The sequence below is a fragment of the Buteo buteo genome, chromosome 24, assembly GCF_964188355.1.
Source record: "Buteo buteo chromosome 24, bButBut1.hap1.1, whole genome shotgun sequence".
Classification (NCBI taxonomy): domain Eukaryota; kingdom Metazoa; phylum Chordata; class Aves; order Accipitriformes; family Accipitridae; genus Buteo; species Buteo buteo.
Window position 1 is genome coordinate 753,955 of NC_134194.1, and position 26,823 is coordinate 780,777.

Consider the following 26,823-nt stretch of genomic DNA (forward strand, 5'->3'; position numbering starts at 1 on the left):
GAGAATGCAAGAGAAAATGCTTTTAAACTTGCATCACAAACATTCACATTCATGAAAGCAACACAGGAAAGAGAAGGAAGTAACGGAAACTAGTGAAAGAAGCAAAGACCAAGAATAAAATTAATAATAGAATAAATTAGTTTTCAGATCAAATTGCAAAGAGGTTAGAATTTGCATGTATGTAATTTCATGTTTCGTACACACTATTTTCAGTAACCCAGCAATACTGCAAATCTGTAAAAGAGACCATGGAACCCATCGCAGTCTATAAAACATTCTTCATTTTCTGTTAAACTCTGAACCTTCCCCAAAATGTAAAACAGCCTTTACTAGAATCCCTCCCACCCCCACTGTATCCTCCCCCCATCAATTTATATGTCTTAATTAGTACCATTTCAGCACACTGATACACTTGAAGATTTTTCTCCTAGCTATTAACTATTCAGTAGGACAAACTTGCACACACATTCCATACAAATGAATAACACCTTCACACATATACTTCCCCCCAAAAAAGTGATAACGCTCTTTTTGTGATAGTTGTAATTTTTTTTGAATGGTTCTGCTGTCTGATTTATTTAAGTTAGAATTTTCTTTCTTTTCTAAATCTTGAACCATTCCATTGTATATCTTTATTGCAAAAAAGTCAACATGCATCTTAGAAATTCAGATTGTAATCAATAAAACAAACATTACATATATGAATTTAAATGTATAAACAGTTAGAAATTCAACAATATCTCCTATTATACTATTACACAAGTTCACAATTTGTAAAAACTATAGTACAAGTTTACTATACACCAAGAGGAACTTCATTCCTTTTCACATGATTTTGTTAAAAAAAGTGTTGTTTTCACAATAAGCAGGCAATTGTTTTCAGATTTATCTTTTCAATTCTTGAGTTTGTTTTGTTCTTTTTGCTTAGGTTAATTCAACAATGAAAGGGAGATAATTCTTCCTAACAGTTACTTTCTTATCACATACTCTTTCAATGTTTATCCCCTAAGTTCAGACTGGTAACATCTAATTACACATTGCCTGTAAATACACTGGCTGGTGTACACAAGTTACATTGTTGATTATAAATTTTGTCTAAGGTACTCTCTGAAAGTACACGTGAATTTCACAATAAAGCGTTGCCATAAAAACAAAATAAGCTGTACTGTCATGTTACCTATTACAACAACCAACCAACCAAACCACCCCCCCCCCCCCAGTTTAATACAGCTTAGTATACCCTAAAATACGGGGAGATCCATCAGCTTTGGCAGAATGAAGGTCACTTTCAAAGAGCTTTCCTCCTCCTTAAACACCAGCAGTCAGATACCGCTATACTGCCCATCACTTAAATTCCCAATAATATAATCGCATGCTTTCAATACACAAGCTAAGTTCAGAGGCACAACTCACTTTTGTGCCTCAGCGTTTAGAAATCATGTTTGGGATGTCACTTGAGGATTTATGTAAGCCCGCCAACGTGCACCGTAAAGGGCGGGGGGGGGCAGGGGGAGGAAGAAATCATATAAAGCTCTCAAAAAAACCATTAAATAAAGCTACCGCACTCGCTTCCCTCCTATCTTGCCCAACTTGAACAGCCAGCATGTCCGGGCAAGGGCAAGTGTCCCTGAACAGTGTGCCAGTCAGGTGTCACTTTAGAGCTAAAACCATATGAAAAGGAATCCCATTCTATGTGTGTCAAAGGCTACTGCAATTTTTCTTACAGCTTCATTCATTCACTGTAATTTCATTTTCCAAATACAAAAATACAACAATTCTTATTGAAATCTATACGCTGGTAGTTTTAGTACACAAAAAAGCAAAATATTTACAAAATTATACAGTTTAAGAAAAAACTCTGTACAAAAAAATATATAAATCCTTTTGTTCCCTCTATCATTTTTTAAACTGTCAGGACTCAAATATGTTTGCTGTAATGGATTTTTCAAAATATACACTGACTGAGCCACAGACATTAAAAAAAACATTAGAGATGATGGGAGAAAAGCAAGACATTCTTCTAAGTATGTAGGATTGGTTTCCTCTCATTTCTTCATGTCTGTAATTTAGCCTCAGTATTAGCAGGAAAGTCCTAATTATATAAAGAGGTAAGGTTTCAATGTGAAGAGACAGAATACTGAAACACATATTCCCTTCAACTGACAAGGAAATAGAAATTACACTGTTTTGACTTTTGATACACCACCAAGGCAAAAGGGTAACAAAGTCAGGGGAACTGTTAACGCAAAGGTGTGCTCAACTACATGTCACTAGCCAAGTTCAGAGCCATTATAATTAAAGGTTTTGATGTGTATTTTTCTTCAGTGGGGTACTTGCTGGGAAATATACTGGTAAACTAATTTTTCAAAGAGGAGAACATTTTTGCACCGACATTCTGTTTATTTTGTATAGAAACGCACATAAAATGTACTGAAAAGTGTACTGTACAAATGGACAGAGTCAAGGAAAATGCTTACTAGATAATACGTTCATGAACTGCAAGAGCCATGTAACAGTTAAGATACATGGCTCAAGTATCTGAACTTGTTATCCTCATTTCTATCATAATACACACCATTTCTGGGGCAGGTGTGTGTGTGTTTTTAAAATGGTACAACAATAAGGCAACTGAGAATGTAATGGTGTTCGTCTTAAATGTGTCTGAACAAAACTATACTGGGAGATGTATTAATAACCTTCCAAAACCAGCTCTGCACACTCCTCTGAAGACTTAAAGCACTGGTTTAATGCCAGTCTTTGAGTAGGATACTGAGATTCTGTTGGCTAAAAAGCATTTTGCTCTGAACACTTCATGGATTTAGTCTGAACATAAACAAACGGTAACAGGGAAAGGAGGAAGAGTTTCTACTGGCTGGTAGCCGGTTGCCAGTTTAGTTGTTTTTCTTTTTGAGGAAGTATGAAACTCATTACATTCATGCTCACAAATACTGAAATGCAATAAATAAACAGTCAAACTTGAATCTTATACTGAAACTACAGAAGAAAATCAACAGTGAGTGAAAATGCACTCAAATGTGTGTCATTGCTGATGTTTTCTGTGAAGCAGAATTTGCAGAAACAGAGTGAACTGGAGAATATGATAATAATACCCTGTTAAATTGCTTCTTCCATCTCCTCTCACAAAAAGCAGTAGAACCTAGAAACCACATGGCTTTCAAACATATTGAAATAAACGATTTATGAATCTAGCCACAAACAATTCCTACAATAAGTGATTCCATATGAAATAGAATACTACCCTTTTTCAATTAGCAAATGAGGCAATTTTTTCTTTCATAACATTTAATGAAAGTCTTTCCCCTAACCCCATAATATTGCTAAATAAAACCTGTAATATCTTTTCAATTATAAACTAACAAATCAATCACATTATAAAAAACCCAAAACAAGGTAAAACAGGTGACACAAAAAGAGGACAAGAAAATATTAATTTCCCCCCCCACCCGCGCCCTTCTCTCTTTTTATCCTTCTTAAATAGAAAAAAATCACCACTCTGGTGAGCTTGATAATTATGTAAAAAGTTACTGGGCCTTTGGCTAGCTTAGTATCACAGCTCTATATCCGAAATGTTTTTATAACAAACTTTGCTCACTTTAAATCTTGTGGTTTGAAAAGAAAGTAAAGCTTTTTTTGGCTCATCAACTTCCTTAAATAAATGTTTAAAAGATGTAGTTTGAACTATATTCCTAAAATTATACATTTCCAACATCAAGTTTCATCTTCTCCAAGAACGGGATTCATCCTCATCTTCGTCATCATCATCATCATCTTCGTGCAAAAATAAATCTGAGGTTTCAGTCTCCTAGATGAAGATAAAAAATGTACTTTTAAACAAAGAAGCTCCATGCTGTATCCTAGGAAACATGTCATGCAGCATCAGTTGCACCTTGTATCAGGTTCTTGTTTACTGTATGTCTCACCAGAACGCATACAATTACATTCAACAAGTTTTACCGAAAGAACAGTAGAAAGCCAAACTTCAAAGGAAGCAGGAATAAACAACCACCCACCCTCTCTGAAACAACAGTTTTCTGTTAAATGCCTAGACAGAAAAACCATTAAAATGTTTCCTAATGTGTTCCTAATTACAGGAAAGACTATAAGTAACTTATCCTACAGTGCAGCATTAACACTGTGAAGTAAAAAGATTAGCATCCTGCAGATAGAGAATATGAGGTTTGTTTTCATAGTTTAAAAATCAACAGCCCATCTAGAAAGTGTATTTTTTTTTTCCTTTTCCCTTTTTTTAAAATGTGGAAAACATACCTGACTTTTCAAAACCAGTTAAGTTTCTGGTTTGCAAAAACATCTTTTATGAAATTTCTTCAGTAAACAGAAAACTGTACCCTAAAAGAGCTGTTAGCTATTAGATTCCTACAAGAGTGATTAGGTTTATTAACACATTTTCATACCTCTTCCTTAGACTCCTCTTCCTCGATTTCTGTGGACACAGAAGGTACCTTAGGTTTGTACCATGATATCTGTAGCCTTCTGTCTTTGAACCGGGATCCTTGGTTAGCAGCCTAGATTGTATTTTAAATGAATATATTTTCAAAAAGAGGATCAAGTGAAGAATTTTTAAGATTGCCAACAATGAGCTAGACCCAGTGAACATTATGCAGATGCACATTTGAAGAGCTCAAACATATAAGTCAGTCATCCACTTCAGTCCTCCAAGAGCAACTTCACTCAAACCTGAATCTGCTAAATAGTGCTCATCTACCACCAATCTGAGAAGATTAACGGAGCTCTGAACTGATCGTGACATGGAACCTTTATCAGCAAAAGACTTATGTTACTATTAAGGTAAACAGGAGGTATTTCCCCCTTTAGTGACACTATATGCAGTAGCAACAAATACCCACACTATCTAACTCAAACTAGTGGGATCAAAGCCTGCTAAATTTGAAAACAAAAGCAGACACAAGAAGTTAAAAATTCTTATTTTAGAACCGTGAACAAAAATATATCCATTATTCTACTTACATTCTCAGCTTCTGAGCGAGATTTAAAAGTTAGAACAACACTTAAGGGGGAATCCTCTTCCTGAAGGTCTTCAATATCTCCAAATTTCTATGAGAGAAAAATCGATTAGGAACAGTAGTAATATTCTCCTCAAAAAACATGAACATCATGTGCTACAATTGCAGTGTACTGAAGTGCCACTGCAACCTTACTTTTTGGACAGAAAAGTGAGAGCCAGAGAAATCTCAGCTGCATCATCCAGCAATATTGCAGCATTTGTAACCATATTTTTGGGCAAAAGCTCAGATTTATTGTTATTCTAATAAATGGAGCTTAATTTTGCAGGAGAAAAGGAAATAAGTGTATTAATCTATAGCTCAGAAGTGAATTCTTTGAATTCACTGTTTCCCTTATTCTCTTCTGCCCTTTGTTGTTGTACTTCTTTAGACCTGTTAAGCAAGTCCTTTAGAGCTCATTAGTTTGCAAAAGAGATTTCAGTAATAGGAGTCAAACTTTGCTATAGAGCTCCTGAATACATTCTACAAGTATACTGGGGGAAGGAAAAAAATATGATCTAGTATGGCTATATTAACAAGAAGTTTGCATTTTTAGAGTTTATATACTGCATAATGGTGAAAATTGGTATGCAAAACTATCAGCAATGGTAATTAAATAGTAAACAAAAAAAACCCAAACAAACAAAAAAAGGATTTATGCATGGAGTACAAGCAGCACAAAAGAAGTCGTCAACTTGAGATTTAATATGAATAGCAGAAGAAAAATAGTTTAAAAGCCAGTAAGATAATAGCTTGAGCAACAGCCCTAGTTGTTTGTAAAAACTTTTACTGGTTTTAGCAGCTAAAGACGACTACAACTTTCAAAAATGTGAAGTCTCGCAGAAACAGAATTAAAGCAAAGATCTTTTTTTAAAGAAAGGCACTCTGTTCCCCTCTCAGGACTTTTCCCAGGGTTCATGGCATTGTTATCATACCCTAAAGCAGGCTGTTTTTTTTGATCAAATCACACATTTTTCACTGAATTTACCTAATCAAAGCAGTCGTAGTGACCTCTAACCTTTTGATAAGGAAGGAGGCAAAAGCAGAGAGTAACAGGTGAGCAAAGAGCAAAGCTTACCCCACTGTATGAAGAACTGTAAAGTTCTCTGTTCCCACTCAAACCAGAAACAAACAAGCTTTCAGATTATCAGTTCTCTTGAGAACTCTACTGCTTTTCTGTATCCAGCTCTAAAGGGTAGGATTCTACAAAATTAGTTTTCCATATCAATCACTTGCTCTGCAAAGTGCATCCAGAAACACCAGACTGATTTGATCAAACTTAGATTTCATGCTGGGTCTATTTATGAAGTATTACATGATCTCTCTGAGAAGTTTACTAGCTTTGCACATGAAAACATTTCATTCTGGAAAGGGTAACTGTGGGTAATGTAAAATCAGTTTCTCCTTTATTATGTTAACTTAGTTATGATACTAACACATCTGTTAACTTAGCCTGCAAACTAGTAAGCTACTTGCTCTACCATGAGTTCATAAATTTATTTACTTCGAAACTGATGTCCTGTTTAGCAAAACAGTGCTTTGCTTCTTGAGCTAGAGAGAAACAAGATAAATGGTATGAATCGCTAATCTGACAAATAATTTGTAAACAGAGAGGGGCTGATAGGTATCTTTCACATTTCTAACATCGTTTTAAACTAATGCAGAATTAATAAGAGTAAGCTATTTAGCTTTGCCCATTAAATGAATGCATTGGGCAGCTATTGTAAAGCAGCTATAAAAGCCATTACATTTATACCCTTGATAACTCTTGAAACTGTTTGCTTATCCATAGCCTGTTCCAAGAATTCATAGAATCAATTCAGGACAAAGTCTTTGATTTGTTTGCACTAATAGAAACAAAAAGACTTGCATCTTCAAGAATTTAGAAAAGAAACAGTTATTTACAAAGTTCTTAGCATGCCTCTCTTTGCAAGTAAGCACACATCCAGGGTTATAGGTGATCTACTTAATCTCAGAGTTACAGTTTGGCTACAATTCTCTTCAGTTTGTGTTTTTTTTTTTTTTTTTTTTTTTTTTTTTTTTTTTTTTAATGTGACCTCATACTTACAGAGAAGTGCTGTAACAATTCATCTTTTTCCTCTTCAATGAAGCCTCCAACTGTTAGTGCTTTGGGACGATGATCCACCACCATGTGATTCAACATCCCCCTTCCTCTTCCACCACGACCCCGTCCTCGTCCTCTTCCTTGGGCTGGCACTGTCTTTCCTCGACCAACTGGCAAAATGCCTAAACGGGCAGCCTGTTTAAAGAAGGCAAATAACGTACAGAGCCACCCTCAGTTTGAAAGGATTTAAAACATTTATATATCATAAATACATTAAAAGCATCAATCCAGAAAAACTCACCTCTACTTGTAATTGATTTAGCTTTTTTCGCAATTCAGTTGTGTCTTCTCCAGAAGAGAGTCTCTTATGGAAGTCCAGCTCTGCATCTAAAAGTTCCTTTTGTGCCTTAGAGAAAAAGGAAGGGAAAAGCAGAACTGTAATGTGTGTTTTTAATGTTCTACTCCACTTCTTCAGCAATACATTTATGTAAGTGATATAGACAGATCAGTACACAATATCCATACTTTCCTTTAAATTCAGTTTAATTGCCTCCATCTCCCTCCCCCAACCCATTTTTTAAAGGACCCAGAATTCTCTGCTTCAGAATTGGAACAAGCCTGAATGAGCTACATGCAAAACTAGGTCATCCAAGTTCCTTAAAACCATAGCTTGCTTGTCCACGGTTATCACTCTAAAATTCAAAATGCTGCTTAGAAGTGTTTTGATCTGGTGTTGCTGCATTTTTAGGACACAATATCAGAAACAGTTACAAAAGACAGACAGGCAAGTGTCTTGCCCAATAAATACCTCTGTCTTGGACTTTAATTTTGATGGTGTAGAGGTTGTAGATGAAGTTTTTAATTCATCCTTTAACTGAGATATTTTTCCTGCTAGTTCTTTTAAGGTCTTCATTATTTCTGCTCTCTCTTCTGGTTTCATGGCCTTATTTTTCTCCAGCTTGGATATCAACATCTATGTATTAATAAAAAAGCAGGAATATAAAATTCCAGGAAAAACAACACTGAACAGGCAGGTATCTACAAAATCAGAATGTATTTACTAAAAGACATTCCAGACTTACCTTCTGGCATTCTATTTGTTTTTCTAACATCTCCTGCTTCTTTTTCCTCATGTCTTGTTGGAGTTTCATTGCCTCCTACATGAGAAGAAAATTCTTTCTATCAGTAAAAAGCTGTATAGCATTATATGTACTCATATATACCATATTTTCTTCTTCAAACTATAGAAGTGAATGCCATAATGAAAACTTCTAGTCTACAAAACGTACAAGTATGAAGTGTATCCAATCTGAAGAAAAACAATAAAAAGTTGCTAACTTTCTGCTGTGAAGTACTCTATGAAATTTTTGCCCTCTTAAGAAACATATCCTATGTTGTCATTTAAGTGTCTCATACCTGCAGAGATTAAAATCAGAGAAATGTCTCAAGAAAACCCAGAAAACCCCCACACAACCAAGTGTGTCAAGTAAGACACCCCAAAAGGAATACTCCCTTACCCATGATTAACCTCAATGTGCATTTGCAAGACAGTCCTATAACGATGACAAAAACTACACTAATGTAGAAAGCTATACAGCAATATTTGAGGTTTAAGTTGCCTATCAAACCTTTCTTTATAAAGTACTTTGATCACTATACTCTCAGTCAGCCAATGAATAGTAAAGCACCTGTTTTTTTTTAAGGGCTTCTTGCACATCATGAGGTTTAGACCCTGCACCAGGCTTCATAGATGTCTTTAAGTTTGAAGAACTGTAAACCATTTTTGAGTGGCTTGTAGAAGTAGGAAATGTCTGAAATAGTAAAAACACACAAACAAAAATATGTAATAGCTTAAAATGAATGTGATATACCATCAATGAATTTTAGAGGACTCTATTCTGTGAAATATGAACACAGACTTCTAGATTTGTGCAATGAGACTAAAAGACCAGGGCAATTAAAACACACGCATAAAAGCATCATTGCTTGTAAGTCAACTTGCTTGGAAGCTTAAATGCTTGTTAAAAGGATTTCTGCAAAAGACACTTTCTTTCCTCCTTCATCCAAAACTCCCTCTGTATCCTGATGTCCACTAGAAAGACCACTGAAGCTGATCTTCTGCATCTGTATTATATTCAGCTTTGCAGTTATAGTCTAACACCACACTTTCTGATCAAATAAGGCAGCAAAAGTCACCTGCATACTTCCTTTCTTAAAAGGACTTGTCTGTGGACAAGAACACTGCTGCACTATGATATCGGTGTGAATTAAAACTGTATCAGCTTGAACTCTATGCAGAAGTATTCCATAAACTTCTAGCACTACTGTGAAATCACAGCATAAGCTCAAAAATCACTGGGAACGCAATTAGATTAGCCAACAAAAAGATGACATCACATACAGGCTGTCAAATTTGTTCACTATGAAACACTGCCAAAAAATACTTTCTGCTACGTAAAATACTGATACTTTGTTTCTGAAGTCATTGTCCCCATTTTGTATAAACAGCTAATGAAACTAGGAAGAAGTGACTGACCACAATTGCACAGAACATTAGTGAAAAGAAACAGAACCAACTGGGAACAATTCGCAAGTTCTAATTGCTAGTTCCTTCTTAGCTAACAGGCCAAGCAAGAAAGTAAAGAAACTGAAAGTACTGAAAGTAACTGAAAGTAAATATGGTCAGCCTTCATCAGCATACCTGAGAATCCTCTACCACAGACCCAGACTGGCTTAAATCAGGCTGGTTTCCACCTGCTGCTCCAAGGCGACGCTTCACTGGGACTTTATTAAGGACATAGGCACCAGATGCCAGTGGTTTATTCATCACCTGTGTATCAATAAATAATAAAAAATGAAGGATTATATACTCTGCTTTCTTGAAGTAGCAGTCATTTAGGAATGCTGATAACCTTCACTGCTCAATCACTAGTTTACTATAGCACAATACCTTTGACAGATTGCTATGCATCGTTACAGCTGGAGTTGTGGTCAGGGCTTGCTGCTGAAGGTGAAGTTGGTGATGAAGAGACTGTGTGGGTGTCTGCGGCTGTTGTTGCTGCAGCAATGGGGGCTGCTGTTCACTTTCTCTGTGCCACAGTACCCTTATAAACCGATTGTTCAGAACTGCCTCGGTGCTGGAAATTGCCTTCCTAGCCTCTTCATTAGTTAAGTACTGAATTAGAGCAGCTTCAGGATCATTCTGGAAAGCAACCTAAATCAAAAGTTCATTAGAATGCATTATTTCACAAGGAAGAAGACATCTCAACCAGTAGCAAACCAATCCACAAATAATCTGCAATAGTGAATGGGATACCCAATAATACTAACAGCTCAAAACACAGGTAAAACATTCTATGTAATTAAAGCCAAGTACCTTTTGGCAAATATTACACGTACTTGCAGCAGAGCCTATATACAGTAAAATAAAACAAAATAAAAACTACTCCTCCACCAAATAGCATCACATACTCAGAGGACTGTGAACTGCCGCGGCGGTATGACTGAAGAGACCCTAGTGCTGACTCGAAAGCTCTTTATTCTAACCTACTGAAAGAAGCCTGCTGTCCAAGGATGTACAATGCAAAGGTTCACCACGGTCTCAAAGAAGCATTATCTAATTGTCTTCAGTAACACTATTTTTCTCTAAAAATTAATCACAGGAATAAAAACATAACTCAGACTTTCCAGTATAATGATTGAGATAGCATGTTTTAAATGCATTACTTCATTATTGAGGTGCAGAAAGCACCACAGTATCTTTTGGGCTAAGACAAAATTCTGAACTCAAGAAATACATCGGCTTTCCAGGTACCTGTCTTTTATTTAGACCTCTAACCGAGGACTTAGGAGGCAACTGTTTTGTCTAGAAAAATAGATGGAAATTAAATGCTATTTTAACCATGTAACTACCTGTGTTTTGCTTATATAGTGCTTTCCCCCTTCTTACAGCGCAAGGAACACCACTGAACTGGAGCCAGTTCTAGGATGCAAAGCGGTAATAAACTGATGCATATAAAGACACCCCTGTAGCATTTTTGTCAAAATCCTGACTACGAAGTACTGTAGGACTATCATACAAGACAGAAATTGTTAGAGGATCTCTTTCGAAAATTATACACAAGTTCCTTAAAAACCTGAGTTGGTTTAGATACTGTTAAACCCGCAAGCCTTTCAAATTTGGTAAGACCTTATGAAGGCAGAAGCCAACATACTTTTACAGAATTAAGATAATAATACAGAGTAGACCAAGAAAAGCTTTCTTTGAATTTGATTACCTACTCTCCCAGTTAGCCTCCATTAAGATTTCTCAAGGAATGTAGTTCATCTGCAAAACTGAAGAAGGCTTCAGGGAAAATAAAATACCCATATACAGGCATAAAACTGAACTTTGTTTTTTACCTGAATGTTTACAATAGTTCCAAATTTGCTGAAATGTTCATTGAGCTGTGTAATATTGTTCAATTCTGGTGGAATTTTTCGAACTTCTAATTTCGTATTAGTATACTGATTCTTTTTCAAAAATCCTGGCTTATTCTGGTTGTTATTTGCTTGCCTAGAGAAAATGAGAACAAGACAGCAATTTAGATAGGCATACATATACTTAAGTAAGGCAGCAAATGTTAACTTTTATTTTTCTCATAAAAAGTATACACTCTAGACATTAACAAAAAAAAGCTCCTCCCACCACCAAATATTTAGTCTCCATATTATGTGGACACAGATTTTTCTGACCCAACCAGCTCAAATTACAGGGACTAGTGAATAGTGATGTTCACAGCATTAATAGCAATAAAGTGCATTCCAATTAGTCAACTGCAGTTGTTAATTCTTACTTTCCCAGCCATGGTTTCTTTAACGGTGGACATTCCATGCTACTTGGAGATCTTTTCCTGCTGTCTGGTTCCAGGACAACTCTGGTTACGTTGCTGCTATTATTTGTAATGGGAATGGGAGGTTCAGTCTGGATTATAATATTGGCAGCTGGAGGAAAGGAAAAAGACCTGTGTTACTCACCATACATCAACAGAGACATTGGAAAAGCTTTCACTTAGAACAGCAAAATAGGACTGAATTTAAGAACATAAAAATTAGGAAGACTTTATCAAGTTGGTCAGTTATGTTTATGAAGTTACTTCAGAGATCACTTGCTAGCCTAACGAAACAATCTGAAGAAAGCATTTAGTCCAGCCAGCAGGGATGAGATTTTGACCTTTAAGATTAGTATTAGCTTGAAGAAACAAAGCTATAACTCTATCTTTCAGGTACTGAAAATTCAGATTCTGCAGGAAAAGAAGGGGGGGTGGGGCGGGGAGAAGGAAGAAAAGAGACAAGGCTAGGTTCCCAGGTTTCACGTTAGAGTTCTGCAAAGTGGCGTGGGCTGAATAAACAACCAGCTTTCCCTGTATTAACCCTTGACAGTGAAAAAGCAACCAAGAACCCATTCCTCCCACTGCTATCCCCTTGTCATCCCTCCATTCAGTTTTCAACAACAAGCTGTTAATTAAGCACAACTATGGCATGAAATTATACTCTCAGAGATATTCAAGTTTGAAGCAACTTCTACAAACACAAAGCTAAAGCACTAGATCACAGTTTGCCAGGTATTTATTTACAACCTTTTTAAGATAATGCTATTGCTGTTAGTCTCCTGTGTATGCCAAATATTCAACTCCTAAAAAGAAGTCTGAGTTACAAGTCAATTTTTTATGGCTTTTACATATGCCAGAGCTCTGCTGATTACACTGGTGAGAACAAAGACTGGGCATTTTGGGGCATAGTTTTAATCTTACTTTGGAGGAAGATTTTAGAGTAAACCTTTCACACACGTGACAAAGACAGTAAAACAAGTGGTCTGAAGTACCACCACCAAACGCTCACCCATGCCTTACAATTGGAATGGGTTCTTAGGGAGAATCTGAGGGCCAGCAATAAAGCCCCAACCCTGCCTTTATGATGTTCATTAAGATGAAAACAGCAACAGCAATTTCTGCAATAATATTTAACCATATTCTTTATAGGATGAGTCACTGGAAGGAAATATTGGGAAAAAAAAATAAAAAAATCTTTTTTATCTACCGAATAAGAAACACTGAAGTGTAGCTATAAACACTGAAATTTAACATCTTTTCTTTTAAGGATCAGGGTGGGGAAAGCAGGAGGGAAAAAGAAAGTTACGCTAACAGAACAAAAATTTATTTCAAGAGCCTTGACTTGTTCTCTCCCCTAAAAGATATTTTGTACGTGTCACCACTAAGAGACTACATCCACATCCATCCAGTTAAGGATTTAGAATTACTTAAATGCAGACTGGGATTTCCATGGGCTAGGAGAATTAGAATGCTACCTGCAATGTTCATTTTAGAGAGAACATCTGGCTGACAGAGTCAGACCATCAAGTACAAAACAAGTACAAAAACATGCCCTCTTCACTACCTTCACAACAGCTGAGGCAAGTATTACAGATCATCACCTCTGTGCCCAAGGTCCTAAACATACCCTTGGCAAATCAAAAGCAGTCTTCAGACTGCACTGCTTAAAACCATCTTTCTGCACCATTTTTCTTTCTAGAAGCACCCAGCACCCAAAAAGTGCCTTTACAGGCTAAAGAGGAATAAAAACCCAACCAACCAACCAAAAAAACCCTTGTAACATTCCCAAGCAAGTGGTTATTTTTAATCAATAAGGCTGCTTTGACTTCAATATGATCATATTAGCATTTTAAAAAAGGTAGAGATGTCTCAAAATTGCTCTGGAATACTAGAACAGTGAGAAAAACTATTGCTTTCAGCCCGAAAAAGGGGAAAATAAGTGTTGACGGTCTTGGACAAAAATAGCAACAGCAGTGACTAGAAACCCTTCCTACCTCTTGGATTTGTATCCATCTCCCCAGATGTTAGGCCAATTAGATTTGGACGCTGCGTTTGTGCTCTTGTAAAGAATTGTCGATACTGAGATCTACCAGCACTGGTAATACTAGGAGCTTCAGGGTTATAGCCATCTGGCTCATATGTATCTATAAAAAAAGGAGAGAAATGAAAGAATTTTTCAAATGAGTTTAAGACTCAAGTTTAATTTTCCTTTAAGGAAACGCATGGATGTCCAAGGATCAGAAGTTGTTTTGGATGAAGAAAAGAGAAAAAGAGGTCGTATAGCCAATGCGTGTAGCCATTTAAAACCCTCAACTGAACTTTATGCCCAAGTCTATTTGGGCATATTCTCTTTTGGTTTTTAATCTGATTGTTACTGTTTATCAAAAGCGCATAGGTCACAATAGTTGAGTATTGCTGATGAGCTGCCTGAAAAAGGAATGAGGTGTCTGTATGACAACCTTCACAACGTCTGACTGTTTCAAGGGGAGCAACAAAAGATTTAGTCTGAGCATTTATTCTGTAGGGCCTAACATGCAAAGAGATTTTCAGTCTTTGCTGCCCAGCAGTTTAGTTTACTTCAGAAAAGGATTTTTGGGGAAGAATGTACTTAAAACGATTCCAATCAAAGAAAGCTGAGAAATCAGGTAATTTTACCAATACTTACCTATTAAATTATCTTAATTTATGTAAGAATGAGATCAGCTGCCTAGCTCCAGTAAGGTACTAATGATTATTTTAATTAAAAGGGGTAACCATGAGAATACAAGATGACAGAACTGACTCATATTGTTCCTTCACCCCAAGGTCCAAATCAAGGATGATGCATTTTTCCAACCATGAAAAGGAAAAGCTATACAAGAGCTAGAATGAACAAAGAAACATAGTACATCCTGCAACAGAAATGAAGGCCTATACAAGGGGACCTGACAGACTTGAAGCACTCTAAATTTCAGCTCCTGATTCCACAGCAACAATAAAGACTCTACAATTTAAAACAGATGGCCCAGAATTTCAATACTGATGTTTTACAGTTTAGTTTCAGACTCTGCCAAGAACTTTCTTTAACCTTGCACGAGCTGACCACAAGTTCCTCCTCCATGATTTGACATACAATTGATTGCAAGAGGGCAACCAGCAGTTGTTACCGTAACAGTCCAAGAATAGGACATGAGAATCTCCACAGATGTTCTGGAGAACAGAATTATGTAGTGCAATGGAAGTCAGTGATGCCCTGTGAGCTAAGACAGACAGAATCACCCATTCAAAGAAGTTCTGAAGCTGAATGAATCAGACGGTAACATCGGAATGCCTGACAGCATTTGGAGATAAATGAACGGATTATCTAAGAAGATATTTATGTGACTGAAGTTCTAAAAAGCATGGAAGTCACAAAGGAAATTACATGGAATGTGAACTAGAGCCCTCCTTTGAATAGAATTCAGAATATTTATAAAAAAAACCCCAAACAACTGACAGGAATATTATGAAACATTGAGATTTAATTATCTTGTTTTGCTCATCTAAAACATGAAAATGCCATTACCTCCTTCATTATCAAAGAAATATAAGCTTTGTTGGGTTTAAATTGAGCAATCTGGACTCTCCAGGTGTTTTGCTATTTCCCCTCATAAAAACCCACTGTTTAAAAATTTGAGCTCTGTTAAGGAAGATGGACATGTCCATTGAAAGCCATCCATTTTTTTTTTTTTTTAAGTTAGAAAGCTAGAATTAAGTTGATTTTGGGAAAAAAGAGAGAAAGAAAGTACTAATGTGTATGAAGACTGTAGAGACTACTGTGATACACAGCTAAAAAAAAATAATAAAAAAATCCCTCTCATCTGTAGTAGCCAAAACCAGATAGGAATAAAGACCAAATTAAACAGTAATTACAGGTTTGCAGATCCATCTTTTGCCTACTAACGTTCTACCAAACAGCTTGAAGATGAAGGGATCCCTTTCCCATGCAACAATCTTATTGCTTGGAGCATATGAAACCCAGACGAAGCTCCCCACAAATGATCTTTCCTCAGACAGTGACAGAACACTACTGCTATTTCACACAATAACAGCAGATGATGGACTGACCACAGGGAAAGCCATCAGACTTCTTTTTAGATTTGTATGTACCGGAGGAAGACAGAGATAATAATTTCTAATCACACATCAACAGAGGAATTTTAAAATTTATATCTCAAGCAAATTTTAAAAAAAGGTATTTGCTTACGTTCTGATACTGTATACAGTAGGTTCTGGGGTAAAGGAGGAGGTAGTCTTGCTCCTACGGGTGCAAGACTGGGCACTGCACTTGTCCCAGGCTGGTCACGATTATTTATCAAACTTGACTGTGTTAAAGGTGGTCCTACAATGACACCATAGAATAGATCACTAAGACTTAAAACTCCACAGATAAAATGTGCAAACAATTCAATGCAATTTGTTTATGCCTTGCTTTGAGAAAGGTCAAGATTGTAAATATTTACAATCCCACCGCAGTAAAAGTAAATTGAGAAGCCCTGTCCAGGTAAGTTACTCTGATTCCAACACCTTTCCTGTTTTCTAGGAAAGACAAAGCTTTAAGAAAAAAGAAAAAAAAAGAAAAAAGAAAAAAGAAAAAAAGTGTCTTTTCTTCCCCAGAGGTTTATTATTGTTAGAGCTTGCATTAACTAAAGCAGCTCCTCCCTCAGCTCTACCACGGAGGATCAAGGCATACTCAGAGCAAGAGATCGTATCAGCAATGCTTAGATTACAGTTCTAAACCAAGAACTACAGGCCAAAAGGCATTCACAGACAAGGAATTTATCTAGCTATTTTTGCTTTGTTTGCACCACATACGATACATACATTCCTACTTACTATATGCCCAAAAAAGGACAATGAGTTACACTACACAACCTATCAAGACACAACTACAATCAGACAGCACTGTCAGTTCACTCAATAGCAAGCTAATTCCACCCAGTAAAAGGCTCATGCAAAGTTCAGGGTTAATCCTATATAAAATTATTTCTCATCCCATAGCTGCTGCTATTTGATACAACTATCACAGCATGTATTGTGTTACTGGAACAGAGAGTACTGAAACAGAGTAACCACATATCTAATATTTTATTTCTTCATGGAATTTATATTATAAGGTGCAGTGAGATAACAGAAAAGGCTAAACATCTCAAGGGATCACTGTTGAGCTGAAATAGATCCTAGATGTATCAATTATGTATTGCTTTTTAGTAGCAGATAATATAGCACAAACACAGAAATTTGTTAGAACTTTTAGGAGATTAAAGCTCAACATTTTTTGCATTACGGGAAAAAAAAAAAGCTAGTAATACAATTGTCAGTGATCAATCCAAACACTAGGGTTATGAGATAATCTGAAAGATATCCCCTCTCCACTTCCCCACCCAATTTATCTAATTCAATTTGGAGTGCAAGGAACATCACATTTTACAAGCTGATTTTTCAGAATTATTTTGGCAATATTTTGAACAGCACATGGCTAGCAAGGAAACTTGAACTCATTACTTCAAATACATATAGATCTTCCAGACAGGACCCATCATTTTAACTTGATGACAAAGAAGCACAGAACAATGTTTTGACTTACTTGGTACAGGAAGCACAACAGGAGGTGGTGCCTGTGGATGAGCCTGTGGAACTGGCAACCTCATATTACGAGCTGGACCTGGCAAAGGGGGCAGAAGCATACCAGGAGGAGGAGGAAGTCCCGGAGGTGGTGGAGGAAAAGGAATCATACTTGGCAAGGAAACTTCATCTACTACTAAAGGATCATTTCCATGATCAAACTGGCAAAGATCACCAAGTACACAAAATCCTCGCTCTGCAAAAGAGGACATTTAATAATCTTTTTAGGAAAAAAAAAGTTAGTTGTCAGCAATTTGTAGCATCTCAGTTTTTGCCGGAATTTCTTACTAAAGAAAACACGCAATCGCTGATCCAACATTACATTATCAGATGAGGTTTCAAAATAATTCAAATTAGAATAATCTTTCAAAAGCATACAAATATAACATGCATCCATCATAAAAGCTGGGGGAAAAAAAAAAGTCAGAAGTACCACCTGTTTTATAGTAAACACAGTTACCACAGTCTTTATCAGAACTGCCAGTGGTCGAAATATTTGCCAAGCATATACAGAATTGTGAATGTACTCCATATGTTCCTATCCAGCAACTGTCAGATTATAAGCAAACTGCTTCCAGCAAGACTAGTTATTTCCCCAGTAAAATATAGGTCATATATGCATCTTCTGCACACAAGGTATACTCCACATGCTACTGCATTTTGACTTGCTGCCTACATTTAGTGAATACCTAAAAAAAAGGTCACAGAATAATTGAAACAAGGTATGAAACTGAAAACTAAGAAATTGTTTACCATCATAATCTCGACATCTTCTTTTAGGAGGAGGGTTTCTGCCAAATGAACTGGGATTGCTATGATTGTTATAGTAATTTGACCAGCTCTCTGTTGTGTTTTCAAGATGGTGTGCAGGTGCAATTACAGTAACAGCACTGGGAATAGACTGTGCAGAGGAATACTGTTCAGTAGATTTACTGGGAGACACGGAAACTGGATTATACGAGCCTTCAACATCATTTCTTTCACTCTTGAATTTTGATCTCTCTCGGTGCTCTGTTTAAAAAAGAAAAGTTAGGTAAAGTCTTCATGCTTTGTTCTGTATATCAGAGCCTTGAGAAAAAGATAATACATAACAGTATAAACATTTCCTTAAATATTCAGTATTCTACACATTAAACTGTTCTTGAAGGAGCTTGGTCTTACCAATGGACTAAGAACTAAACAGAACGCAGACAGGGTTTTTACTTCAGAAAACTAAATGTTTCCTTTGCAAAATAAACATTCCTTCCTCTGCTCCTTATTCCATTATGGATTACAGCTTTCTTTTTTAAAGTAGAAAGAGGTGGGGGGAAAAGCCTGAAACAACAAACCTAACCCCCACCCTTAACTGATGTGGTCTCAATATGCATTGAAATCTGTTGTAATCTGTGCCTCTTATTTTTCGAACAGACCTGAATTAGCCCTAGGAGAACAACAGGTCATGTGGTAACCACCTTCAATTACAAAGAACACTTCTCTAAAAATACACAGTAACAAAGTGAAAAAGAGGTAAAGCTATTTTGCAAAAAGATACACCTTTGGGGAAAAAAAACCAACCCCAACCAACCAGCCAAACAAAAAAAAAAAAATCAACAGCTTTGTCAACACACACAGCACAAAAATATCAGCTACTGATATCCACTGGTATACACTAGTGGGTAAATTAAGAGGTTAGCAAAGAAGAAAACAATCCCCTTAATTGTTCTACTCTGAAGAACAGCATCTTAATTAATAATTTCAGGAACACAAAGCTCTCAAATTTTGCTCCAACTACTCAAGGACGTCTACAGTCTGCTGGACCATACAGTATGTAAGAGTCAGCACACATCACTGACATTAGAAGTTCTCCTAAAGCAGCACCTTGGGTACTCACCAACACTTCTGTTTGTATCACGGTCTTTGCTTCTACCCCTACTGCGGCTACGACTTCGACTTAACCCTCTGCTTTTACTACGACTTTTACTCCTGCCACGTCGCCAGCCAGATTTCTCTCTGTACAAGTCACTCCTGTCGTAGTATCTGTCATAGTCCCTCCATTTGCCATCATCTCTCTTTTTCTCTCTCGTTCTAGAAAAGACGTATGTAGACCATGTTTATGAAAAGAGAAACCAAACTGAAAAAACAAGCTTGCAACAAGTTGAGATACTGTTCATCCTTCCCATCCAATTTGGACAGTGAAACATTTGAGTCAGAATTTCCCAAATTACATCGAAAAGTATAGAATCTCAAAGTTGAGCCACTAATTCACAGAAACCAGCGAGGGGAGGACTAAGAAGAACTGGAAAGGTGAAAAAGTTAAGCCACCAAAACAGAACACATTTTAAAAGTGATGTTGACACTGTGTGAACACCCCCCCAACCCCTAAAGACCCCTCCAACAATGCTTTTCATTTATATAACAATGGAAAGAACAGAATTGATGACATTCCTAAGTATTAACATTTGAAAAATACTATCATTTTTTCAGAAGAGACCAACTTCTAGTGAAGGGTTCTCATGCATGTGATCAGCATACAGGTAACACAATGCAGACAAAGTAGGGAGGAAATCACTATTTTTATGAAGAATCACTACCTATGAGGTAAAAATCCACAGTTAAAGATTGCCAGCAAAAACAGAAGAATATATAAATATCTTGGTTCAAAACTAACCTTTGCTCACTGGAATCTGCACGGCTTCTCTGCGGACTGGAATACTTCTTTTTCCTGCCATCCCGCTCTTCCTCAACTGACTCTTGAAAATTCTGTTTAAGACACAACTACCAATCAAGGATGAGTATCACTTCCAAGATTTAGTTCAAGTTACAGTTAGCATCCCATATAAAAACAGTATTTAAGTATTACTTGCACAGAATACTTAAGCACTACAAGTAATCAAGTGCTAGAGGTTGTTGGGCTTTTTGTTTCAAATCTCTCAGGCTTTTCTGCAGAGGAGATGCCCCAAAATAAAACTACTCTGATATTTTGCTTTTAAACAGGATTCATGAAACACAAGTTCTCTATACACTCTCTATCTCATTAGTTAGAGTAAGCAATTCTACAAATGAGGTATTTTCTGAATCTCGTAACTGGAACACAACTAAGAGCTACTTCTCCAAGTAGATACATCAGTAGCTTACACTTTGAAATAAATGCTTTAAAGCAAAAAACTGTTCACATAGTTGAACTAGTCACATTTCTTGCTGGCCTCAACAAAAGTAGTTTTATAAGTCTGTCAGCTATACCACTACTGCAAATCACTTTGAACCCATTTTGTACTTTTGCAGCCTTTGCTGCCATTTTATGCTGCTTAGAAGTTACTGTAAATTCTGGTGGGAAAAAGTTTACATGCAATTATCTTTAAAAGATTTTTTCCAATTAAAACAAAACAAAACAAAAAGGAAGGTTTCCTACATCCTTGTTTAGGATTATCTGGGGAGAATTGATAGAAATATTCAAGGCTTAGCTTGGCAGGCCTCTGGATAGCCTAACCTAACGCCCTGCTTTCAACACAAGTTGTATCACATGATATCTGGGGTCCCTTCCAACCTAGACTTAGCTATGATTCTACTCTTGTTTTGCGTCCTCCATTTGTGGGAATCACGTAATACACTGAGCTATATGACAAATCATCAAGGCTGGACTGATGTTGAACTAACTAATTAATGTCCTGATCCTGTAAAGTTGTCCCATAAAGCTGTCCTAGATATTTCCTTTTGCCTTAGCCCTGCCCTTCCCCCCTACCCCCAAGCCTCCCTCTTTCCCCCCACCAAAGCACTAGTTAAGTCAACTGAAGGTAGTTCTAAAACACTTCTTATAAATTATGACAGTACTTTGAGAACTGATCAGAAAACTATTAAAGTCCTGTATAATTGCAAATTATGAACTTCCATCACCAAAGCTACTTCCATAAATTGTCATAATTCTGGGTCTCATCCTCAGATAAAAAAAGGACATCAGAAAAGAGAGAAAAAACCCAAAAGAGCAAGTTTAATTTAAATCAACTGTTGAATCACATTCTGTCCAATAAGGACCTGCATTTCACAACATAATACAATACAGCTTTGTTCTGGTTGACTGACAGATTTTGATCTGCAATTATTTGTCACCTTCATGACCATCAGCCAGTTTTATCTCTAAAGACAGAATAAATAACTCCAGGAAGGTCTTTCCTTCATGTTATTTTAGGGTCACAGACAGAAGCACAAACCTGAATACCCACTTAGAGTACTTGTTGGCAAAAACGCTACTCACGGTCCATTTATAAAAATAGCAACAGTTTTTGCTCTTAACACTGCATGACATAAGCATCCTTGGGAGTGAGATGAAAGGACTAGAACTTCATATATACTCTCTGACTTTTTTGCATCTTTCCTATAGTAATTTAAACACATATTCAGCCTAAAGGATCTCTGCAAACTGTGATCAGAGTAAATGAAAATAAAGAACATTTACTTTTATAGCAATTTTTTCCCCAACTCTCTCTCAAAGCTGGTACATTAGGATGCTACAAACACAGAGAAGAGGTCTCTTCCCTTGGAAAACCACCAACTTAGAAGAAAAACCCATCTATCTTAGACAAGTGATAGCAGAGGATTATACAAAGAGATTTAGACAACTATGGAAATACTACTTCACTTTTCTCAAATACTTAATTGTTTTCAATTTTGTCAATAAAACTTAAAAACAAGATAAAAGAAAGAACTGTTGGCATATGAACACTACCTCACTTTTAAAAGTAATTATCCCTCAATGTAGAGGCCACCATATTTCACTGATTTTAAGTATTACAGAAAACACTTAAAATAATTTATATTCCTCAAAAAATACACAAAATTGGAAAAGGAAATGTTTTGGAATGTTTCTGCTTCTTCCCCCTCTATTAAACCCTTCCAAATCATTATCAGTTTGTATTGCTAGGGACATCTGAATAGGATTTCTGAATGCTCTTAATCTAGATCAAAGGTAGATTCCACAAAGGGATTTTAAAATGTTCTTGTCTGAATGGTCATCTTCCATTTTTCATTTTCCAGATGCACAGAGACTGTAAAGATCATTAGTCACAATGAAGTGGATTCTTCTTTCCCATTTTGCCTCACAAATGTACGGGTTGGCTAATTCCAAAGTTAGAGGTAGGAAGACAGGAAAAATAATGTTACCTCCTCCTTGACTTCTTCTTTTTCCTGACCTGCAGGCTTCGCTTCTACTTTTGTGGGTTCAAGAGAAGGAAGATAACTTTTTGTGTACAGGCTTTCAAAAAGTTTATCTACAAACCCTGAAGTTTCTGAGGATACAGAACACAAGAAAATATTGTTACATATTGATGTAAGGGCACCATTAGATTTACCAGAGAAGTCCCTGAAAAAAGTCATCCAGGTGGACTGCTCACAGCATCATCATCATCTTAGATTAATGAACATTGGTTCCATTCAAAGAGCTGAAATTACATTTGTGCAACTTGAGGTTGTTTATTTAGACAAAGAAATTCATCAGGTATGTCAAAGACAGAAACAGAGACTTTTCCTTCAACCACATTTACAACTTTGAAAGGTTCTAAGGGGCAAGCGTGATCGAAATTTATGATCAAGGATTAAGTCCACAGTTATTTGATTAGCTACAGTTAGCAGCCTTTTTACGGCAATTTTTATGAGAGTACATCAATCACATAAGATTAATCATCAGTTTAACATCAGATCACAAAAACACGCACATTAACTTCCCCAGTGAGCGTCAGAAATTCAAGTGTTTAAAACCTTGAATTTGAACCAAATTGCTATGAGAAGCTCACCAGAAGCCTGAAAGATTAGTATGGACCAGATTTTCAAAAGTTATCAAACATCTGTCAGAGAAACTTCTGGCAGCATGACTGAAACTTTAAAATGAAATTGCTAGCTTTTGTTTCAGAGGATTTCCTCCCACCCAACACTAACAAGACCAAGCTACAGAACTTCATCTTAAGTTTTTTTTTTTTTTTTTAAACACAGGATCTTTATTCTTTCACACTGTAAGAAATATTCAATTCATGGATAACAAGAAGTATTTTGAAGCTAACAATGGCGCATCATCCTTCCTCCTCCCCCCCAATGAAATGAAAACCACCGAACAGATAAAGTAGTGGAAAGCACAGTACCTTTTTGGAGAAAGACATCCAGCTGATCAGCACAGAAAGCTTTCAGCTCTTTCTCTGGTTTGTCTTTCTTGACTAATGCCACAACATAGTTGGCTAAGGCTGAGGGGTCTGCGTCACATCTATTGAGAGAAAGAACCATTCTTGATTCTGCTGAAGTATGCCAAAACCCCCATGTTGGACAATCACTGTTACAGAAGAGCCACCAAATAAAACCTGGCAACATGTTGGATGATTTTCTGACATCTAGCACCAATAGAGCTGTGCTGGGATGACTGAGCCAGTGAAGTCTGTGGGTTTTTTTTCCCCAATTACAGCACAACATTTTAGTTGCCTTGTAACCACCCCTCCACCTTACCACACCTGACAATGTTCCCACTCTTTTGCTCCTTCCTGAGCTTTGCTTAGGAAAGCACACCTTTGATCTTTTTTACAGAAAGATCCAATTCTAGGGCAACTGAGCAGATGCCATTGTTTCTTAACTTTCTCTAAGCACAGCAACCACCACCAAGTATGACTCCACGAGAACAGCAGAGCAAGTAGCAGGAAAGTCACTGCACAATTACTGTAAAATATTAAAGTGGTTGTATAGTGTTAAAACATTATTACCACAAAGAGTAGTTCAGAAAGATGTATCGCAAAAGCACATTTTAAATATGCACACAGATACGTTCTGTACAGCTTAAGTTAATGACTGGGGTCTTCCCTCCCCAAGGATTATTCCCATGCCTACAAATTTTACAATAATCCTTTAACACTGGTAAAATGTCTAAAAGGATACAATTATTAATACAGATTCAGTATTTGCACTAACTGAGCCCTTACCTAGCTTCATGAAGGCCAAAGATAGCTAACTTTGTGCAACAATACTCTGCCACTAATCTTGAAATTGGACATTGCTTTAGATTCCATTATTCAGCTACTAGAAAAACACTCGAAGTACGAACTAGATTAACAGTGTTAAATGATTAAGCAATAGCTCCTCATTTTGCCTCTCTCAAAAGATGCAGATACAAGCTATCAGATGGTGGGTAGGAACCCAGAACAGTTTGATGATTTAAAGTTTTTTTTTTTTTAATGAGATCAACATTTAGAGAGGGGATTGTGTATTTTCTAAGAACGTTAGCTATGGAAATAGAAGGAAATAGTATAAAGTATATATAGACCTCAAAATAATCTCAAGTTAAAAAAAAATACCCAGAAAACAAACAAACAAAATGCAAAAAGCCATGCAGATGACAACTGGTTAGAGAAAAAAAAAAATCCTCAATGAGCAGCCAATCATGCAGCTCTACTCCAAACTAGTTTGCTTGTCGTTTCCAACATCCGATGAAAGCCATGTTAAATGTAGCAATTAACAACAAAGAAACCACAAATTTACAGATTTTACAGTTCTTACACACACACCCTCACAAAAAGGAATAAACTGTATGTAATGCATTTGATGCTAGTGCCCACATGCAACTGACTATAAACCTTCAATTTAAAATAAAGGAGATGATCTATCGCTTTATAACCATTCCCATTCCTTTCTCCATATATTAAGTTTCTCTTAGGCATTGCATTACATTACATTACGTGCTACAGGAGCATGCGTAAGGTCTGTATGCTTCTCCAGGTTAACCATTTTGTATTTTCACTCCTGAATCCTCGGCTGTCAGGACCCACTAGCAAATACCATGATTCTCTGCCATGAGCCCTTGTCTCCAACCCACATCCCTACGGTGCAGCTCAGATACCAAAGGCATGCTGGACAGCAACACAGAAGGTCGACTGGAATTGGCAGAGAAGGCGTAGGAGCAAAAGTTATGCTCCAGTATAGACAGACTTTCAGAAGGATTTGACCAAGTATCAGGGAGACCCATTGTCTTAAAAAAGAAAAAAGGAAAGTCACAAAGCATTTTCAGAGGCCTGCTACTCAATAGCTACAGCTGAGTAGCTCTAAGGCTTATTTCAAATACAAAAATAGAAAAGTATCTGTAGAGCTATCAACTAAGTACACATTGTAAATGTACATCCTGCAACTTCAAACGGGTCTTAGTTTTACTCTGTGGAAACCACCAGACTAGCTAGTTACCAACAAGTTAGGTTCCTTGAGAAGGTCCTTGTTACTGACAGAACTCCGTGAGCACCTCGCTATACCCTCGTCACAAGCGTTCAGTCAGTCAGCATTCCAGGTGCTTTTCAGAAGCGCAGCAGTTTTCATTACCAACGCAAAACCCCTCGAAAGAATCCTCTCCCACCACTCACAAGACCAGAACCGACCAACCCTCCCAGGCCCCCCCCCCAAGACTTCACCGAAGTCCCCACGCATCTCCAATGGACACCCTTGACCGCGGACTCCGCCGTTCCAATGACTAACTCTCGTTAATCGTCTCGCCGTCTTCTTTCGAGGGCCGTGCTACAACCCGACCTTAGGCCGTTGGAGATTCGGCCAGGCACAACCCGGCTCGGTGGGCAGAGGGGCTCGGCCAGGGCTCTACGCGGAGGCCCAGGCCGACACGCAGATTTTCGGGATAAAAGGCCGCGTTCAGCGCACCGGCCCTCGCTAAATCCCCAGCCCTTTCAACCGGGCCCGTCCTCGGAAGCGCTGGCCACCGGGCGGCCACGGGCCGGGCCCCTCTCACCCACCTCCCGAGGCCTCAGGGCTGCCCTGGGCTCGGGGCGCCGCAGCAGCAGGGCTCGGGAGGGCAGGGGCGGGCAGGGCCCGGCCCCGTTCCGCGGGGGCCCGTGGAAAGCCCCTCCCGCCCCCCGACCCCAGCGGGGAGCGGCCCTACCCCTGCCCCGCCGCCCCACCGCCGGCCGGGACGGCCCCGGGCCCCGGCCCGGCCCCCGCCCGCACTCACATCGGCTCCAGCAACTTGGCCAGCCAAGACTTGAGAGCGTCCACGTTCTCTATGATCATGGTGGCCCCGCTGCTCCGCCCGGCCCGGCTCTGTTCTACACCGCCGCCGCCATCGCCGCCGCCCGGCCCGGCCCGCTCCTCGCAGCGGTCGCTCGCCCCGGCCCCTTCCCCCCGCCGAGGCCTAGTACAGGAACTAGCCGCCAGCCCGCAACGCAACGTGCTGGGCAGAGCCGGGGGCGGGACCGGGCCGCCGCTC

The 26,823-nt window shown here is 38.0% G+C and overlaps 1 protein-coding gene across 5 annotated transcripts; it reads right to left on the reverse strand.

Moving 5' to 3' along the window:
• Positions 1–528: 528 nt before the first annotated feature.
• RBM27 (RNA binding motif protein 27) lies at positions 529–26,756 on the reverse strand. 5 transcript variants are annotated; one of them, XM_075056255.1, is made up of 21 exons: positions 26,569–26,756; positions 23,726–23,844; positions 22,755–22,879; positions 20,269–20,360; positions 19,492–19,685; positions 18,375–18,632; positions 17,584–17,817; positions 16,204–16,338; positions 13,973–14,122; positions 11,943–12,090; positions 11,509–11,662; positions 10,058–10,321; positions 9,809–9,937; positions 8,796–8,918; positions 8,190–8,264; positions 7,916–8,080; positions 7,409–7,513; positions 7,111–7,302; positions 5,008–5,094; positions 4,434–4,544; positions 529–3,823 (listed from the first exon to the last, which is right to left on the reverse strand). In XM_075056255.1, exons 1-21 carry the CDS (start codon positions 26,625–26,627, stop codon positions 3,737–3,739), a joined length of 3,006 nt encoding a protein of 1,001 aa, XP_074912356.1. In that variant the 5' UTR covers positions 26,628–26,756; the 3' UTR covers positions 529–3,736. The 5 variants fall into 5 exon arrangements, with proteins under 5 accessions (XP_074912356.1, XP_074912361.1, XP_074912358.1 ...); XM_075056260.1 differs by having other exon boundaries at positions 20,269–20,375; positions 26,569–26,750; XM_075056257.1 differs by lacking the exon at positions 16,204–16,338 and having other exon boundaries at positions 20,269–20,375; positions 26,569–26,755.
• Positions 26,757–26,823: the final 67 nt, after the last annotated feature.

Excerpts from the sequence above, each read along its gene's own strand:
- RBM27 (XM_075056260.1), bottom strand. The coding sequence starts at position 26,627 with ATGATCATAGAGAACGTGGACGCTCTCAAGTCTTGGCTGGCCAAGTTG. Across the intron at positions 18,633-19,491 it reads TGATACAAACAGAAGTGTTG|AGCACCGAGAGAGATCAAAA; the intron begins GTGAGTACCCAA and ends TTTTTTAAACAG. Across the intron at positions 14,123-16,203 it reads ACTGTATACAGTATCAGAAC|ATACATATGAGCCAGATGGC; the intron begins GTAAGCAAATAC and ends CTTTTTTTATAG.